General features: G+C 36.1%; 1 protein-coding gene across 4 annotated transcripts in view; it reads right to left on the minus strand.

Annotated features, from left to right (window-relative positions):
- SMOC2 (SPARC related modular calcium binding 2) overlaps positions 1-18,949 on the minus strand; it is a 126,466-nt gene that overhangs the window by 62,250 nt on the left and 45,267 nt on the right. For all 4 annotated transcript variants that reach the window (XM_026044835.1, XM_026044834.1, XM_026044833.1 and 1 more), the window contains exons 3-5: positions 8,850-8,956; positions 7,644-7,743; positions 623-670 (exon numbers count right to left, since the gene is read on the minus strand). In XM_026044835.1, the coding sequence (XP_025900620.1) occupies positions 623-670; positions 7,644-7,743; positions 8,850-8,956 (255 nt within the window). The remainder of the gene's footprint in view (positions 1-622; positions 671-7,643; positions 7,744-8,849; positions 8,957-18,949) is intronic.

The following is an 18,949-nucleotide window of genomic DNA, read 5'->3' on the forward strand; positions in this document are numbered from 1 at the left end:
TTGACTGTATACTGTATAATCTATAACAGTCTATATGTGCATACATATGAACAGAGACCATTATGCTATTGAAATACAGTTTACAGAATCATAGAATCATAGAATGCTTAAGGTTGGAAGGGACCTCAGAGGTCATCTAGTCCAACCTCCCCTGCTCATGCAGGGTCAATTAGAGCACGTGGCACAGGGCTGCATCCAAGCGGGTTTTAAAGACTCCAGAGAAGGAGACTCCATAACCTTCCTGGGCAGCCTGTTCCAGGCTCTGTCACCCTCACTGTCAAAAAGTGTTTTCTCAAGTTCCTGTGGAACTTTTGGTGTCTCAAATTTATGAAGAAGATTCTAGATGGGAGTCAACTAAGAATCAGAGAAAAGTTGATGTAATATTGTAAGCCAAAGCTTACTAATACCGTCAATAAGCATATAAAATAACAGCACATGTGCATGTATATATACACATTTTAATGGATATAATATATATATAATATATACACATTATAATGGATATAATATATATATAATATATATAATATATGTACATTCATACTTTGAAACTATGAGAAATGAAGGTGTTATATCCTACAGCTATTTTAGTTGTTATTTAAAGGAATTCTAAGATATTTACCTGCTTTTCCTGCACCTTCTCGTTGTGGCAATTTCTCACTTAGAGAACCTGCAATTGAAAAAGGAATCAACCAAAAAAAATCTACTTTCATTATTAACGTTTTCTAACATAGTTCAGATTCCTCTATGCTAATTACAACCATAAATATCAGACAATTCTTCTTTTGCAGGCCAGATACTATAGCTTGGCAGATATCTGCACCATCATAGAAATTACTACTGATAGATAAATGACTACTGATAAATTTACTAAACAGAGAAAGAGATTATATTAAACAGTAAATAAATACAAGTGCAAAAACATGTTCATGTGTTGCACACTCATACTGTCCCTTCCAAATAGACAAAGAGTGAAAAAGTGAAACCTTCATTTAAATGGCATTTAAATCTAAATGTCTATTCTCTACATACACTCAGAACTAGCGTTATAAATGGAAAGAAAATTGAGTTCCTATCTAAGCAATTTAAAGCATCTGTGAAATGTATACAGTATTCCACATCCTAAACAAAAAGTGGAAAAGCCTTTCCCAATTTTATTTACATGAAGATGCCTTCAGATTACTCCATATGTATGTGAAATGGTAAGAAATGGCRACTATGCGAAACTAATCAGAATCAGAAAAATATCAAACTTTTTTTCTATGCTTTGTGTTCTTTTACCTACATTTTGAAGGAAAATTGATGSGTATTTGGATAGACTGGCATTCACAAAGGCTAACTACAGCATACTGAAACTAAAGAAAATATTCACAGAACTTCCCAAAATGTAAAATCAATGCTCTTAGCATACTTTCGCTTGGGATTTTAAATTTATGTGAATAAATATTAGCAGAAAAATTGTTTTGGTATTCAGTCTGAGTTGGTGGGAGTGTCAGTAAATTTATATTGTTTCTTCCTACCATTTTCTGAATATCCTTGAGTTAGGAGTACTTCTAGCTTAAATGGTGATATAAGGTAACAAATGAAAGCATTGCAAAAATTTTATTGTCAATACTCATGACAGATGTGTTCCAATGTTCAGTCAGGCATCAAGCAGAAATCACAGACTATAGCTTTTAGAAAAGTTAGGCAATACAGATCAACTTTCAAGTTTTTAATGCACTATAAGCAATTGGATCACACCACAGAAATATGTTAATGTTGGTGGAGAAGGTAAGAAGGGATACTAAATTCCTCAGTATTATTTAATTTTAGTCTTGTTTTAACAAGAATAATTTATTATCACTCTAACTCATATATACTTATCTCCTCCATTTGCTTAGCTTTCCATTCACAATTTCATGTTTTTTTTTTTAATGTTAGAAATATTCAAGCTTTGGTTTATTACAAAACTCACAGTTCAGACCAGTTTCAATCAAACAATATCAGATATATGGTAAATCTTTCAGGGAATGAGATACGATTTTTGTGGTTTATGATTTGAACATATGTATTTTCTACAGTTCTGATCATATATTATTGGAATTTAAAGGAGAAAGTGAATGCTTACCATTACCTGTTCTGGATAACAACTTTTGATCTCCTGCTAAGGAATACTTCATAAGTAATCACTGAATGCAGAGGAAAACAGGAACATAAACTGTGCATGCCCTATATTTGCACGTGTGTGTATGAGTGTACATGTACAGGGAACATACTATGTACAGAGACAGAAAAACTAGATAATTCATGGATGGAAATTTTTCTCTGTTAACGAAAGAAACTAAAAAAAAATACTTTACAAATAYAATAATTCTCATTACACAGAATCACAAAATCATAGAATATTTAAGGTTGGAAGGGACCTYTASAGATCATCTAGTCCAACCTTCCTGCTCAAGCAGGCACACCTACAGCATGCGGCACAGGGTGGCATCCAGGCAGGTTTTGAAGACCTCCAGAGAAGGAGACTCCACAACCTCCCTGGGCAGCCTGATCCACTGATCTGTCACCCTCACAGTAAAGAAGTTGCTCCTCACTTGGAGACGGAACTTCCAGTGCTCCAGCTTATGGCCATTACCCCTCGTCCTATCGCTGGCCACCAGTGAAAACAGCTTGTCCCCTTCCTCCCTGCATTTCTCCCTTCCTGAACTTATACATATCAATCATATCCCCTCTRAGCCTTCTCTTCTCCAGAGAAAACAGGCCCAGCTCACTCAGCCTCTCCTCGTACGAGAGATGTTCCAGTCCCTTAATCATCCTGGTTGCTCTTCTCTGGACCCTCTCCAGAAGCTCCACGTCCCTCTTATACTGGGGTGCCCAGAACTGAACACAGTACTCCAGGTGCGGCCTCACCAGAGCTGAGCAGAGGGGCAGAATCACCTCCCTTGACCTGCTGGCAACACTCCTCCTGATGCAGGCCAGGATCCCATTGGCCTTCTTGGCCACGAGGGCACACTGCTCACTCATGGTTAACTTGGTGTCAACCAGGACTCCCAGGTCCCTCTCCATGGAGCTGCTTTCTAGCAGGTCGACCTCTAATCTGTMCTGGTGCCTGGGGTTATTCCTCCCCAGCTGCAGGACCCTACACTTGTCCTTATTGAACCTCATGAGGTTCCTCTCTGCCCAACTCTCCAGCCTGTCCAGGTCCCTCTGGATGGCAGCACAGCCCTCCGGAGTGTCCGCCACTCCACCCAGCTTGGTGTCATCTGAAAACTTGCGCAGGGTGCACTCCATGCCCTCGTCCAGGTCATTGATGAACAAATTGAACAGCACCGGGGCCAGTACTGACCCCTGGGGGACACCACTGGCCACAGGCCTCCAACTGGACTCGGCCCCATTTATCACCACCCTCTGAGCTCTACCATCCAGCCAGCCCTCGATCCACCGCACCGTGCACTCATCTAGTCCACTCTCCCGGAGCTTCCGTATGAGGATATTATGGGAGACAGTGTCAAAAGCCTTGCTGAAGTCAAGGTAGACAACATCCACGGCTCTCCCCTCGTCCAGCCAGCCTGTCATCCCATCATAGAAGGCTATGAGGTTCGTCAGACATGACTTCCCCTTGGTGAATCCATGCTGACAGCTCCTCAGCAGCTTCTTCTCCTCCATATGCCTGGAAATTATATTATCTGATATATCATTATATTATCTGATGAAAGTATTATACAGATGGGAAGGGTTCTGAATTTTTTGAAGCTACTCATGTTTTTGCCTTAAAGATTAGATGGCATCTGAAATGCAGTGCAAACCAACTTCTAAGAATGATAGAACATGTCACTATCCCTCTGCAATTTCATTGTGATGCTRTGGCAGAAGCCTAGAAGAATTAAAGTGGCAGACAAATCATACAATAGGAGAACACTTTATATTCTTGTGACAATTTAACACCTGCATCTTGATTTCTGAGTTATTTCTCAGGACTCTGGTATTGGAATTTCTACAGTTCTTTGTTGTGCTGATAACAGAAATGGGAGTTGTAAAAATGTCTATTTTATGTATGGCATTTTTAGTGAAAGGATTGGAGGACATTTATCATTTTTAAGGAGCTTGTCAGGAGAATGTATTTGATTTACTCTCCTTCTCACCACTGCTCCTGAAATTGTGCAGATTATACCCATGGAGTGGAATGGCATTTTAAGATTTACCATGTGTGTTTTAGCAGCATCAAGTGTTGATGTGGGAAGGACTGGAAAGGATGGATGAGGTGCTTTTTCAGGTAAGAATGCAGTAATTAAATGGAAGGATTTACATGAGTCCATTGGAAGGAGTCTTTCATTTTTTTAAAATCTCCATCCTTTCATGTCTTTTGTYTCTAGCAAAAAAGGACAATTTTAATAAGAGTAACCACAACAGAAGAGTGAACAACTCAGCTCATACAGATACTGCAGATACATAAAAATACATTTTCTATCACAGGATCTGAGAGAGCTTTAGGAAGAATCATATTATGCAGATAAGGAATTAAGAAGTTAGATAAAGTTATTCAGTTTATCCATATTACAAAGTAAATATGCGGCAGGTCTAGGAAAAGAAAGAATAAGAAAAAAAAACAGGAAACTAAACTCCTAACTGTCCACATGCTCCCTATTTCCTTTATTAAAATCCAAGTCCTTTCAGACTGCCATGCTCTTCTGTTTCTGTATTTTCATCCAAGTTGCAGCAAGTTTCACTATGTGAAAATAAAAGGCAAGAAATCACCACATGAGTTAGGAAGGGCACTTTTGATTATATATGTATTCAAGCCTTTTGATTATATATGTATTCAAGCCTTATCTGTCCAGCTACTGCTGAAAGAGTATTAAAAACACTGAAAATTTTTATTTAGGATAGAATTTTTCACATATACTATGGTACTACATTTCCTATGAGAAAATCATTCCAAAAGAGTGTTCACAACTTACTCTACCAGTCATCTTGATAGTCTGAAGTGTTTCTACTCTGGAGGAAAAAGTGGCAAAAGCGATCCCAGTTAAAAATAAAAGCCTTTTACTAGTGCATAAACCTCTCTGAAATAACTACAATACCATTCCTGCAGAGTAAACAGAGGCAAGTGAAGTCTACATACAAATGCATCTGTCAGGATGCCATTACTACAAGAGATCCGTTCAAAATCAAAAAATAGACAGTGCCTGCAAATTAAATACATTATTTACACATAAATAACGTATTAGACTGATGAGGGACAATAATCTGAGGAATTRTATGATCCCACAATTGCTGGTCAAGACAGCAGCATGTCTATTCAACTTCAGTGTACATACTAATATTTTGTCTGAAATTCCTGTACATAGTAGCGCTAAAGAAAAAGTATAAAAGTGAATCAATGGTGTTCTGTCAAAGATCAATAGTTCTGCTGGAAAAAAAAAAAAGAAAGGAAAGAAGGAGAAGGGGAAGGAAGGGAAGGAAGCTAAGGAAGGGAAGAAAGGGAAAAAAGGAAAAGAAGGGAAAGAAAGGAAAGAAAGAAAGAAATMTAAACTTTGTTATACTAAACAGACTGTAATTCTGAGTATATAGTGAAAAATGGGGGAGAGGTGTAATTCTTCAGACAGTATAAGCACAAAGTTTTGCCTTACTACGTTATGTAACTCTCTGAGAAAATCTGCATCTGTCCTCTCAACTTAATGAGAAGTTTTCTCCAGATCTACTCAAGACCAAGCCCTTACCCACTATAACTGCACAATATGCCAGTGCTTCTAGTTAATTTCTGAATTCTGCTGTAGCTGGAATATACCTTTGAGGGGAATTAGGGCTTGTTATCTGTAGAGGCAGAATATTTTTTTCTGTGAAACTACTAATTATCCTGAAACTACACTGTAGCTTCTCACAGAAGTGATTCAAGTGAATTTACCTTAAGCAATTTAGCAGAATTTTGACTCAAATAGTCACATATTGAAATTTAAGCCTATACATAATTCTTTCTTTACTGATGTAGGTGAAATTGAGGAAACTACAAAGATTTATGATACAAATAGATATTGCAAAGAAAGCAATGAAGGTACATTTCCAAAGAGGCCACAGTTGTGAATGTGCAGTAACATCTCTGTTTAAGAGTATGTTGAAGCACATAAATGCTGTCCTAACTATCTATGTCTTCTGAAGGCATGACCCAGTTATAAACAGTAATTACATTAGAATTAATACATGGGTTTCTGAATTTTAAGCCTTGTGAACATTTTATTTATCTTTTCACAACTCACTGTAATGCCACATTGACTCTTCAACATATATCCCRTTGTAGATTACACCAAGGAGATTAGACTGAAGATTATTCTTTTTAACTAAAGTTTATCCACACACAATACACATGGAAGGCTCTGCAAATCATTTAAACTAGACAGGKTTTAAAGGTGGAAATAATTTTTGATAGTCTTTGTAGTAGTAATAGTTTTTAATGATCTTTTTAGTGATTTTTAATAAATAAATGAAGAAAGAAAGAGACTAGAAAAAAAATCTCAACAAAGACTTTCTTTCTTCATCTATTTATTAAAATTATCGATATGGTACTTGATCAATTGAAATAAGTCATACCAGGCAAACTTTCAACAACAATCCACCTTTGCTTTTGCAAAGACACCTTTTGAGCTTAATTTATATTACAACGTTAAGTTATTTAAGTTTATTAAGTTAAGTTTATCCAGTCTCTGAAAGAGAATGGTCTTGCCACAAGATCAAAAACATAATACAAAGGACACAAATACATTCAGAGCAGTTTCTGGTGAAGGGCTGCAATTCTGTCAGCCTCAAGCAAGGTGACCAGTAATTCTGGCATTTGCTCTTGCACTGAGGATTTACTACATATATTCTCAGTGTCAATGGAATAGGGTGAGAAGCGAATTCCTTACAAAGAGTGAAGCTGTTAGTTGTCCTGATGAAAGATAAAGGACAGTGCATGGAGCAATAAGTTCAAGCTGCCAATTAATTTCTACAGACAACTATTCCATTATGTTTTTTGTACTTCATTTCATTTTTATTTTTGCGCTATATTTGGCCATTTATCAGATTTTCTGTATAAGCTGTTTTAGTGCACTACAGTCAAACCCAATATTTTTGTTGGGGTTGGGATGTTATTCTATAATCAAAATGCTTAAAATATCTAAAAGACAAAATCCTCTGGAACTTTTGCAGTGAGTTTACTACCATGAGAGAACTACCTCAGCAAAGCAGTTATCTGGTTTCATATATCAATAGATATATATCATACAAATATCCACAAGACAAAGTTCCTTGATTGCCAGATTACCGCACAAATAAAGGAAATGGAATCACAGACAGGTTTATGTTGGAAGTGACCTCTGAAGAATTCAAGCAGGGCTAACTTCAAAAAATATCAACTTGCTTGAGACTTCATTCAGTCAAGTTTTGGAAATTCCCAAGGTAGGAGAGTCCATAGTAGGCACCTGTTCCTACGATGAACCATGTTCCTGATGAAGAAGTTTTTCCTTAARTCTAATCAGATTATAGAATCAGAGAATAGGAAAATCAGAGAATCAGAGAATCATTATGGCCTACAAGATCATCAAGTCCCACCATAGATGCCACAAGTGAACCTGACTGTTATTCTTGATACAATATTATAACCTCATCGGCCAAGCAAATCTTACCTGGGCACCGAGGAGTTTTGTGGGCCACGGCAGTACCACTGATAGGACGGCCATTAGGAGTGACACACCAGCAGTATCCAGTGTAACTATGGCACTGAACCTGTCAAAAATGATACAAACCATGTGCAGTCKTTGAGACATGTCCATTATCTCAAAGCATTCATGATGTGAACAAACAGCTAGTTCAACGAATTGTATTGGTGAAGTCTAGAATAATACTGCATAAAGGACCTTAATTTCAGTCCCGTATATAATTTCTTAGCATAAAGAAAAGCTTCTTTSAAGCACAGTGTGGTAGGTCCTTCAACTACAGAAGTAGATAGAACTACTGAAATATGTTGTTGCTTATGCACTATTTCAGAAGAGGAAGGTGCAGGTGTTACAAAAACTTCACAGTGAAGGTCCTCAGGGGAAACATAAACTGTTCCTGAAGTAAGCAATCTTGAGTTCTTTTTCACACAGAGAACATGTTGTTCCACTCACTGAAAGAGTAGGACACAGTGCTTCTGCCAGCATTATTCATCTCCCAAGCTGACAGAAAGGAAACTCTTGGAATTCCTCTAAGAAATCAATTGCGTTTTATTTCCTGAAGGCCRGTATCACTTACTTCACTACGCTTAAGCTGATTGTCTTCGGCACAACTTTGCAAATTAAATGCAGTACAAAGGTAGCAGAAAGCAATCATGATTAAGATATACATCAAAGAATAAGCTTTTAACTGCATCCCTTCTAAATGCTATGATATAAGCCACATAAAATAGTATCAAGCTGTATGCTTGTGCATAAATTCAGCTGAGAATAGGGAAGATTCCTCCACGACTCATGCTTTAGCACCAAGATATGGATTGTTATCACAAGATTTCTGGCTCAGATCATGAGCAGATCAGAAATTCCAAACATTTTACCATCTCATGAGTATACAAGAATGACTCAGCTGCCTTCATCTAGAAGAATAGGGGGTGTATTGCATTAACAACAGTAATGTTTGGCTCTTTTGCCGGTCAACTCTGAAGAAAAAACACAAGGACTCAGCTGGCACAAAGCAAAAATTTTCTTTCCATTTTTTTTTAACTTCAGTATTAGCACAAAGTACATTTCATTTTGAAATAACATTTCCTTACATTACTTATTTTTCTTTATTTTCCACAAACACACATAAAAATCTAATCTTTCAGACATGCAAAATACCAAGTCAAAAATTTCAACCTGACTATATGTGCCATCTTCATTGCATTCTGGGATAAACACTTGTTGAAATTCCTTGCGAGCTTGTTCCTGGGTGTACTTCCTCTCAGCCACACATCTGGAAACATCTAGAAAAAGAGAGAACACAAGTCAGTTTGGTGATGCAGTGCTAAGGTCAGAGATCACCTACACGGTAATCTAAAGAGCATTTGGAGTAATCTAAAGAGCACAAACTGTCAATTTGGAATTGACAATTAGTGACAATGTCTCTATCCAAGAGAAGGTAGCAAACAGAATAATTTTAATTCAGTAGCATTAGCATTTCCATTGTCTAATATATTACACTTTGACTAGGCAGACAAAGACCAAGAGAGGACAAATAACAATCTGCTGTATCTTTTTATGTTTAAGGTAATTACAAAATTGCTTGTGCAGAATCAGTATTTCAGATTCTGCTTGAGCTATACCATTTTTAGACAAATGAGAATATCAGACAAGCTTAAAGTAGCATTAATGATTTCAACATGTGATTGTAACAGCTGAATTAAAATGATCTGAAGCATATAAGTAGAAAAAAATACTGCTTCTGTTCTGTGTTTTGTGTAAAGATTGTTCGACAGTAAATAGCAGGTAGCATTCTAAAACTACAGTTGCCCACTGTTTACCTTTGACAGGGACAGAGACATTGTTGTGATTAGTGACAATAAATTTTTAGTACAGGGACAGATCTTCTAGCCTACGCAAATTGCACATAAATAGAATCAGAAAAGCAAGGCCACAACACTTTCCTCATCTGATACCAGTGAATCTTGATATTTCTTTATCATCTAACAGTCCCCAGAAATTGCTCTGTCGTGTAAGCATGAGCCAGATAAGTTCCTGGTTTCCCAAGTAACCTCTCTGTTCCAATCCCATTTGGCCATTTATGCACAGAGACAACAAGTTATTTGTAACCCCAAAAACTTGTCTGTAGTACAGGATTAAGCTTTGTAGTACAGGATCAGGGTTTGGACAAATTACCTAACAAAATCAGCAYAAAGAAAAAAGAAAAARAAAAAACTCCTAAACAATCTGGTGTGGGAAGTGAAACAGGTCATTATAGAAACAGTTCTGTCTGAACTGAACAGAACTGTCTAAACATAAAATTATGCCTTCTTAATTCTGATTTTTACAGTGATTTTCCTTCTAGTCTTGGACCTGTATGCATGGCTTCTGTGTGTTGCTCTTCTGTAAAGTAGACATATCATAGGAATGTTATGAGTGTTATTGCAAAGCTCATGCTAGTAAAATATCTGAAGTATAACATGTTTTACATAGTAAATCTAAGTTTCAGTCTTTAATAAATTCAATCATATTATGCTGTTTCAGAAATTATATTCACAGAGAGGCAGTGCCATCTAAATTGAACAGAAAAGTTCAACCATCCAAAAAATATGAGAAAGATAATAAGGCACTGGAATAATTTGTACGCTGGTACTTTAATATCTTATTAGATTTTTATCAAGGAGAAAGTATAATTAATGTACAATGTGGATCAGGTAGAATATGTTAGTATATGCACTACCAAAGTTTGGGGGAAAAAAAAACACAAGAAATACTTTGACCAATATTTGGTGTCATTTGCCTTATTCTGAGCATGGCTTGGATATGCAGTACTTAATAACATGTGGTTTTAATGTAGCCAGTATTTTAACTGAAAATAAATCACTTCTTTGTTGGACCTCTACTCTCATTTTTCTAGAATGACATGTGGTTTAAAAGTCTAAAAGGAAAAGTGATATAAATTCCATCACATATGGCCTCAGCTATAGTACTAGCAAGTTTACAAATTATCTCCAATATTTGAATTATCATAAAAGTATGTGATAGAGAAAAAGAAGCCCTCCAAGCTGTCCATCATTTTGTTTCTAAGCAGCTAGGTGTTCTAAAGGCATCCTATTTGTAGATAATCTACTATTCTTTACAAACAACAATGACCAAATGTGAAACTGAGATTTAAAGCCTTGTTTTGCATCAAAACCATGGAAACATTTTAATGCTGTTGGACATTAATGTCTTTGATTATACATAAAAAAAAAAAAAAAAAACTAACGAGCAAGTTCTCTTTTCAATTTAAACATCTGAAACAGAATAGTCAAAATGTTATTCCTATTCTGATTTTTTTATTTCACCAAGGTATTACTACTAGGAGAGAAGTATGATACAGAGACACAGTTCCGCTCTGATAGAAGAAATGTAACAGGGTTGTATAAACAAAAAAGAAAAAAAAAGAAAAAAAATGCATTTTCAAATATCTTTACTTGGTATAGTGATAAGCATTAGATTACTAGTACAGAAGAGCTAACGCCATTACAAAGACATCACTAAAATCGAAGGAATTCTCATATTTTTGGTAAATTACTGTGTTCCAGACAGTATATTTTGAGTCCGCTGCCTGATTTCAATTAAATTTTCATTGAAATATTCTAGAAGAAAGAGTTCAAGAGAATTATGTTCTATGCCTTATTGTAAATAAGTTGAAAAAGAAGTTGAAAATTGATTTTGCAAGAAAGTCTGAAATATGAGCTTACATAGAAATATTCAAACAAATACAGATAAYAATTTTGTCACAGGTGTAGGAAGACTTCACAGCTCCTAACAAATAAGAATCAGTCAAGCATAAGCCCAAACTTGTAGAGAACAACCTTTCACATGTCCATTGCTTACAATCATTCATTGAAGGCCAGTGCTATGGCAACTGTACTAAGCATACTCAGCAGTGGAGAATTGTTGTCTTCAGGTCCCTCTTTGCACCTCATGCAAGTGAAGATGACTCTCACTCCTGATTAGTGTGAAGTGTCTAGGCCTAAATGGTTTGCCAACAGGAAGCTTATAGGAGTACCGACATCTATGAGGATTGTTGTGCAGTCTCTCACACACAGATTCATCTTCCCTTGATAGCTACAACATGACTGATTCATGTCAGGATGGTCCCTAATCTATCTTGAAATGAAGACTTAGAGTAAAATATGGTGGACCTTACCTGACAATTCTGTGCTTACTGAATCAATTCATAGCTTTGATTTCCATCATCATAGCACCTGGCCAAAGGAGCTCTTTTGAAGTGAACGGCGTCACATGGGGCTCTATAAGAAAAGCCTTACCTTTTTTATTTATGTTTTCTTTTTAAWTTTTTTTGCTGTTGTTGWTTTTCATTTGCAACAATCTAAGTAAAAAATCAAGGTTTTGATTTTTTTACTGTTTTTTGACTGAGTTCCCACTAGATTTTATTCCTCTCCTAATTTAAGTATTAATCCAACAGCAATATGGCACATGACATGGTGAAGACTGTTTGGTTCTAGGACCTATAGAAAGCTGGGATGAGGCYTTACTTGTCTATATTTAAACAACAGAGAGAAAAAAGTTTGCAGATATGCATGCCTAGCTGTAATGTTGAAATACTTCATTAGCTGAGTGAAATTCTAATCTCACTACTCCAGGTAAATGGAGTAAATGGATTTTAGTGCACTTGCACAGTATTAGCTGTCAGACTGGGGCAGTATTGGTCTCTGTGCTTTTTAGCACATTGACCTGTATGTTGCGTGCTAGAAGCTGCACTCGAGTCCTGTATCTGGCACAAATAAAATGTACTGTCACTTATGACTGTCATTTATAGCTAAATGGAACAGCAAAGACTTTTACTTTTTAAGTGGTGTGATGCAGGTACCAATCTTTAGAATCTAGAGCCAGATTCAGAGACACAGGACTTCCTAGAAGGAAACTAAAGCTAATAGGAAACTGTGGTATGAAAYGAACTTCTTAAAACAGAATTAGCCTCATAAGCAGTGGAGGAATGACTCAAAACTCATCAGTTTTATTTCCTGTTTTCAACAGTGCAGCACATTATATCATACTGAGGTTTGGAAGGAAAAATAATCAAGTTTAATTCTATCAGCTCATCCTTGAATAATACACAGTAAGAAGATTATTACTATGAAGTATAATTTTATCTTTAAAACAATGACACAAACTCATCAAGTGTGTAAACACCAACTCTAAAGTGACATTTAATACAAGTAAGTTTATAGCAACTTTTTGCCTCCACAGTGAACTCTACCCTAGATTCTCTAATAGAAAATGAAACAGTTTGCCAAAAAAAAAGAAAAGAGGTAAATCTACTGATTTAGTCCATTCATTTTTGGGGTTCTTTTTTGTTTGTTTTGTTTGCTATATAATTTCAGTAAGAATAAAAATAACTTTTCCAATCGCAATACAATGAGCAGTCAACACTTGTTTTCAAATAGATTATTGTGTATCATAGGAGGTTGTGATACTTCTATGCATAAAATTATCTTAATAGTTTAATTTAGTTGTTTTATTTTAGATGGAATATTCCACTTAGCATCAGAAACATGTATCACTTTTTTAAAACCACTTATAAAGTGGTTAAACGTAAATGCTTGAAGAAAATATTCCCTTGAGGGCTTTTCACAGATGCTTAGCTCTTCATATGCTAAACAGAAAGCTTGTCTAAAGTCCACGGATTTGAACAAGACCTAGTATGGACCTAGTATCTAAATACCTCTCATTGTTTTGCTGTAGGTTTCTCTTACTGACCCTCCATTAAGCCTCAAAATACCTGTATAAACTTTCCTTTAAATTTATGCATCATTAAGCTGTTTAAAAATAGGTATCTATTTGAGCACTTTGCTTTATTGGACTAACAATGAATCAGATTTGTTTTCCACTTTTGTGGTTCTTTTTCACTTTTCTATCCTTCTGCAACTGGTAATGATATGATAAAAGTCAAATAGCCTTAATTTTGCAGTTCATTTAGCACAGAAATGCTTTATTTGGGGAACAAGACTCAGTTTTTTTTGTTGTTGTTGGGCTTTTGTTGTTGTTGTTGTTGTTGTTGTTGTTGTTGTTGTTGTTACAAAATGATTTTTTTTCTATATTTGACCAAGGTCAGTGAATATTACAGACCTGATTGCTTCTGGACCAGTGAAGCACATGTAGCTGTAGTCTGTAGTGACAGGAAATGCAAAACAAGTTATATGTGCCCCAAGTTTTGGGTTCAAAGAGCATATGATTAGYCTCCTGGTTTGGAAAAGATGTCAGCACAGACATTAAGCCTCACACTGGCATAAAACACTTTCTGCTTTGTGACGAGGGCTGGCTGATGCTTTCACTGTTATTTTATTTCTGCATTCTGGATTCAAACAAAAAAGCAGAGCAAACTTCTTGCCTAAACTCTTCTGTATTGGCATTTAACAGTGGCAAATGGTGTGGTTTTTTTCACATTTTGCATCCAGTAATTTAGACAGCTAAGCTTTAAGATAAAATACGGAGTGCTGTGCTTGAATCCTTCTTAGCACAATATTTCTCTAAATTTGCTAAGTCACATTTGGAGAGAAACAATGTGACTGGAGTTGAATCAAATATTTACAAGAAAAACTAAAGGAAGAGAAATCACCCTTATTTATGTTTGTTTGTTTKTTTGCTTGTTTGTTTGTTTTCTTASATACCAAAGACAAGACTAGGTTTTCTGAATGGAACAGAGCTGTTAAAAAGTTTAAGTAAGTCTAACACAAGTCAATTTGTAATTCTTGCATTGAAAATTTGAAAAAGTTTACAACTATTTATGGACAACTATGGATACATAAACTGCTACATAAAACTACTATATACATATAAAACTGCTACGTACAACCACTGCAAACATACTTAAAATGATATGCATCACCATTTAGTACCTACAAGCAAGCATAATCAGATACCAACTTATCCTGCTGTCAGGCCTGACATAAATTATGCTCTATTAGATACATTTTGTTCATCAAGATGTTCAATATTTTATTTCTTAAATTACCACTCATTCCAACAATAGCTTGATAGAAAACAGTCAATTAAGGAAGGCTCAGAAACAAAAGGTAGGGATGTTGGAGTTTGATCGGATTTTTATCAGGTTTGACAACATTACACTCTAGAAACATACAAAATCAACGTGGGCTGAGAAAAAAAGAAAAGGTAGAAGTGAAGAGGACTAGTGAAGACTGTTCTGTTTTCACTCTGAAGGCTATGCAAGTTGTAGTAAATCAGGTGAAATGCAAGATGCCATTTCTACTTTATAGACTCATATTTTGATCCAGTCCCACTGTCACTCATCTCAGGAACATAACTAAATCTATTCACTGTGTCTTTCTTTCTCCAAATTGAACATTTCAGGAGCATGTTCTGCCTTCCAAAAGCAAGTCCCAAGACTGCCTTCCAGGTAGGGGATAAACTGGCCAARCAAAAATTCTTGCCCCTGCTGTAACCTAAGAGACACACTTGGGCACTGCAAGTGCACGTCAAGATCAGGATTACTGGCTCACATGCTGCCCACAGATAAATCTAAGCTTGTGGGCATCTCTGCAGGAATACAAGATTAGGTGTACACTTAGAGTCTACTTCCAGAATTTATAACCCAGTYCTTTACCTAAGAGACAAAAGTAGCTTTTCCCCAATGACCACAGCTAATATATGAGAAYGCAATTCAAGTCTTAAGACAATTACTGACAAGCAGTGTGCTCTTGCATTTCCGCAAAGGGAACATCACACCAATATCTTTATCAAATGAACGAAGAGAACTTTAATTACTAACTGCAGCATGTGCTTCATTCAGTAATTAATTAATTCTACTTATAATTCAAGTGATTGAAACTTCTCATTACTGATATAARCCCCATTTTTATGAAATGGAAATGCTAGATGCTTCTCTTCTTTAAGAAAAGCAAATAGCAAATAGTAAAATACCTCTTTATGGGAAATTCCACTCATATTTTGATGTGCTCCAGTTCTTTATGTGAATCCTGAGAATGAAGATAGTACCTTTTGTTATGTCTATGATAGCCCATAAAAGAATGGCATTTTTAAACAGCCAGGCTCTTTAAGATACCATAAATGAGTTAAGCTAAACATGAGCTCTCTAGGGTTTCCAACAGAGAAAGAGAATCTACTGAGTTATAGAATAACAATACAAATATTGTGTGTGATGGCTGTCATTGATGTGTTCATGAAGCAACAAGGCRAGTCAGGGCTACCTCTGCAAAGCCTGAATATATTTGAGTGTCAGTCCCAGCATGTATTTTTACTGGTAGTTCAAAAGTACTGCAAATCCAGTTGCTGCTATATAATGACAATGAAGTATTGAAATATAAGGCAAGTTGGCAGTTACTTTTTATCACTCTATATCAAATATCCAGCTATTACAAATGTCTTCTTTCAGTAAAGCAATGATAGAAAAGCCAAGAATGGTATGGCCAAGAAATCCAAGCATTTCATCTCCATGCTCGAGGGTTAGAGTAGACAGATACTGTCAGAAATGGACATGTTAACTTGTTTTTATATTTATTACAAACACAGGATACCAAATATCATTACTAACCTACTTAATGGATTCAGAATACTAGTCCCTAGTGCCTCAATTATGGCCTAGTTACCTATAGCTAAAATAGTACAGTTCAGATGAAAATAAGAACTGCAAAGACTACATTTAAGAAAAAATCACCAAATTCATTTTGCCCTGAAAACTGAGAACATTTGCATTATAAAACCATTATTTATTGAATATGTTCTGAACTTTCACAAGCCTTATAATAATTTCTTCCATGCTGGTAGGAGAGATGGCAAAGATAAGTTTTGTACTATTCTACTCCAAGCTGAGAGAACTAGTTCCTGAAGGCCTGACTGCTCATAACCCTCCTCCTCTCAAATGGAGAATACTTCTTTCTTTACAGGAAGACAGAAACTAAACAAGGAACAGCCTCAAAAGGCCACCCAAAATCTAGCTGCAGCATAGCACATACGTGAGCACCAGCTAAAAACTCACGTAACTTAGATGACTACAAGTAGAGCAGTACTGTCTAACCTCAGGCTTTTGGAGGGATTAATGAGTTCCCAGAAAGCCGGACACAAAATGATATTGAATGAAAAGGGTAATTAGAGAGAAGAGTCTTCCCTAAGCACTGTGAAAACAAGTGAAAGCTTGATTTTACAATACCCATGTCATGAGTCCCTTAAACAGAAGGGAAACATAATTCCTCTTTRTCATTGATATAAAGCAAAGCAAATTTATAACATTGATTCGTAAGGCGACTTATCTAGATGTGGTTTTTTTTTCCAACTTAAAAGATAAACCTAAAGAAAAGCAAAGCTGGGTCGGGCATACTAATACAAATCTAGTTTGGACAAGCATGTAGACAAGCTAATCTAAGCTCTTTCTCCTACTTTCATGACAATCCAGCTCTGGGGATTTTTTCATGCCATGACAACCTCTCCTACACACAGGAAACTAACAAAAAGTACCGGCAATAACAGCATAGCCAGCATGTCTCCTGGGCCCCATTGCCTTCCTCCTCACTGAGCTGAGAAGCAGMTTTTCTCTGCAAAAGCTACAGGGGTCTAAAGAGAATGCCTCTCCCATTTCTGTTGAATCTGATTTTAGCTTTTATTTTATGCATTTCTGTTTCCATACAGTTGCCTTTGAAGTAAGTTTTGCCATGTTTCAAATCACAGATAATTTGCATTTTCTGTAAGGCCCTACAGGAGACAAATGTCAATTCATACTTTTCATGTGCACTGCTATAGAGTACTAAAGACTATTTTGTAAATTAGGAAGCCTGATGGTGTTACATGCAGAGTTCTCCAGTCCCACCCTCACGAGCCATAGCAGATGGAACATGGTCAAATAATAAAGGACATATGGTCAAGGTCATTTTAGTTGTAGGAGCAGATTTACCTTCATATGTATCAAGAAAGTCCTACGAAATAGCAAGGTCTAGGTCTCAGTATTTCATTTTGTCGAGTTCTTCATAAGCATTTATGTATTAAACTCTCTCCATCTACATGTGAGGATTGGAGATATAGTGCTCTGGCTCTCTATATTCCTAAATTAAATGTATGGAAGAATATTTCTAAATCCTGAGGGGCTTTGAAAAGAACAGTCCATGGCTGTGCTGCTGAACTGCTTTACACGCTCAARGAAAGTGTCAGTGTGAATGCTGTCTCCTGGGAACAGTCCCAGGAGCTTGCTAACTCCTGAGCCACATCCATATAGTCCTTGAGAAAGTGCTAACCAGCTCATGCTTGTTTAGTCCAGTTTACTTATTTACTTACACCATGTCCTGGCAATGTTTYATATACCAGGGAGACGTTGCCTATCTGTCCTTCTGCTCTGTCTAAAAGCAATCCTATTTCTTTCCCACTTCTTGTACTTTTTGTTCCTTTGATTATGTCAGGCTAGCTTTACTGTGAAGTGTGTAAGTATGTATGGGGTACKTGTATGTGCATGTGCAGTTACATGGGATACTTTAAGAGTGTCCGAGTGTCCTTAAMACAAATAATACTTTTCAATAACCAAAATAAATTTAATAGACTCAAAAGCTTACCGCATAGTAAATGTCCATCTCTAGTAAGCGGCAAACCTCCAGAAGTTCAGATTGAGGTTTTTTTATTTTTTTGAAAATTATCCAAAAATATAGATGTTCATCTACATTTTATGCAAAATATTTGAACCTATTAAAACTGCATGAGCAGCCTGGAAGTTTTATAAGATTATAACTTTTCCTAACATTTCCAACTTTAGTAACTGACTCCAGAACTGCCTGAAAGTAGACTGCAAACAAAAGAAATAATAATAAAAAATCTATATTGTTTAAAACATACAAACAAAACTAACAAAAATGTCCATTGCAATGCTTTTGTCTAAGGTGAGTTGTTTTTCAGAATTGARAGGAAAGCTCGGGGTTTAGTCATTTTCAGTTTTGTTCATTCTTTCTATACTTTAAAAGGACAGAACTATGAAAAAAACACACCAAGCTATTTCAATCTCTGCTACAGCCATCTGGAACTAGATGAACTTGAGAAAGAGAAAAGAAAAAGGAATAAAGATCATCAACGTATTCTATTGTTTCACTTTGAAATCCAGACCCTGAAATTTTTTTTTCTGTTGCAGTGATAAAGAATTACCTCAGAAAACCACTTTTGCTATGAATGAAACCAGAATTAAGAAGTATAAAAGGGAAAGGAAACAACTGTAAAGCAAKCCATCTCTTTGTAATTTAGCTTTAATTAATCAAAATAAATAGACCAGACAAATA

Source organism: Nothoprocta perdicaria, unplaced genomic scaffold (genome assembly GCF_003342845.1).
Source record: "Nothoprocta perdicaria isolate Ctin4 unplaced genomic scaffold, notPer1 scaffold_387, whole genome shotgun sequence".
Classification (NCBI taxonomy): domain Eukaryota; kingdom Metazoa; phylum Chordata; class Aves; order Tinamiformes; family Tinamidae; genus Nothoprocta; species Nothoprocta perdicaria.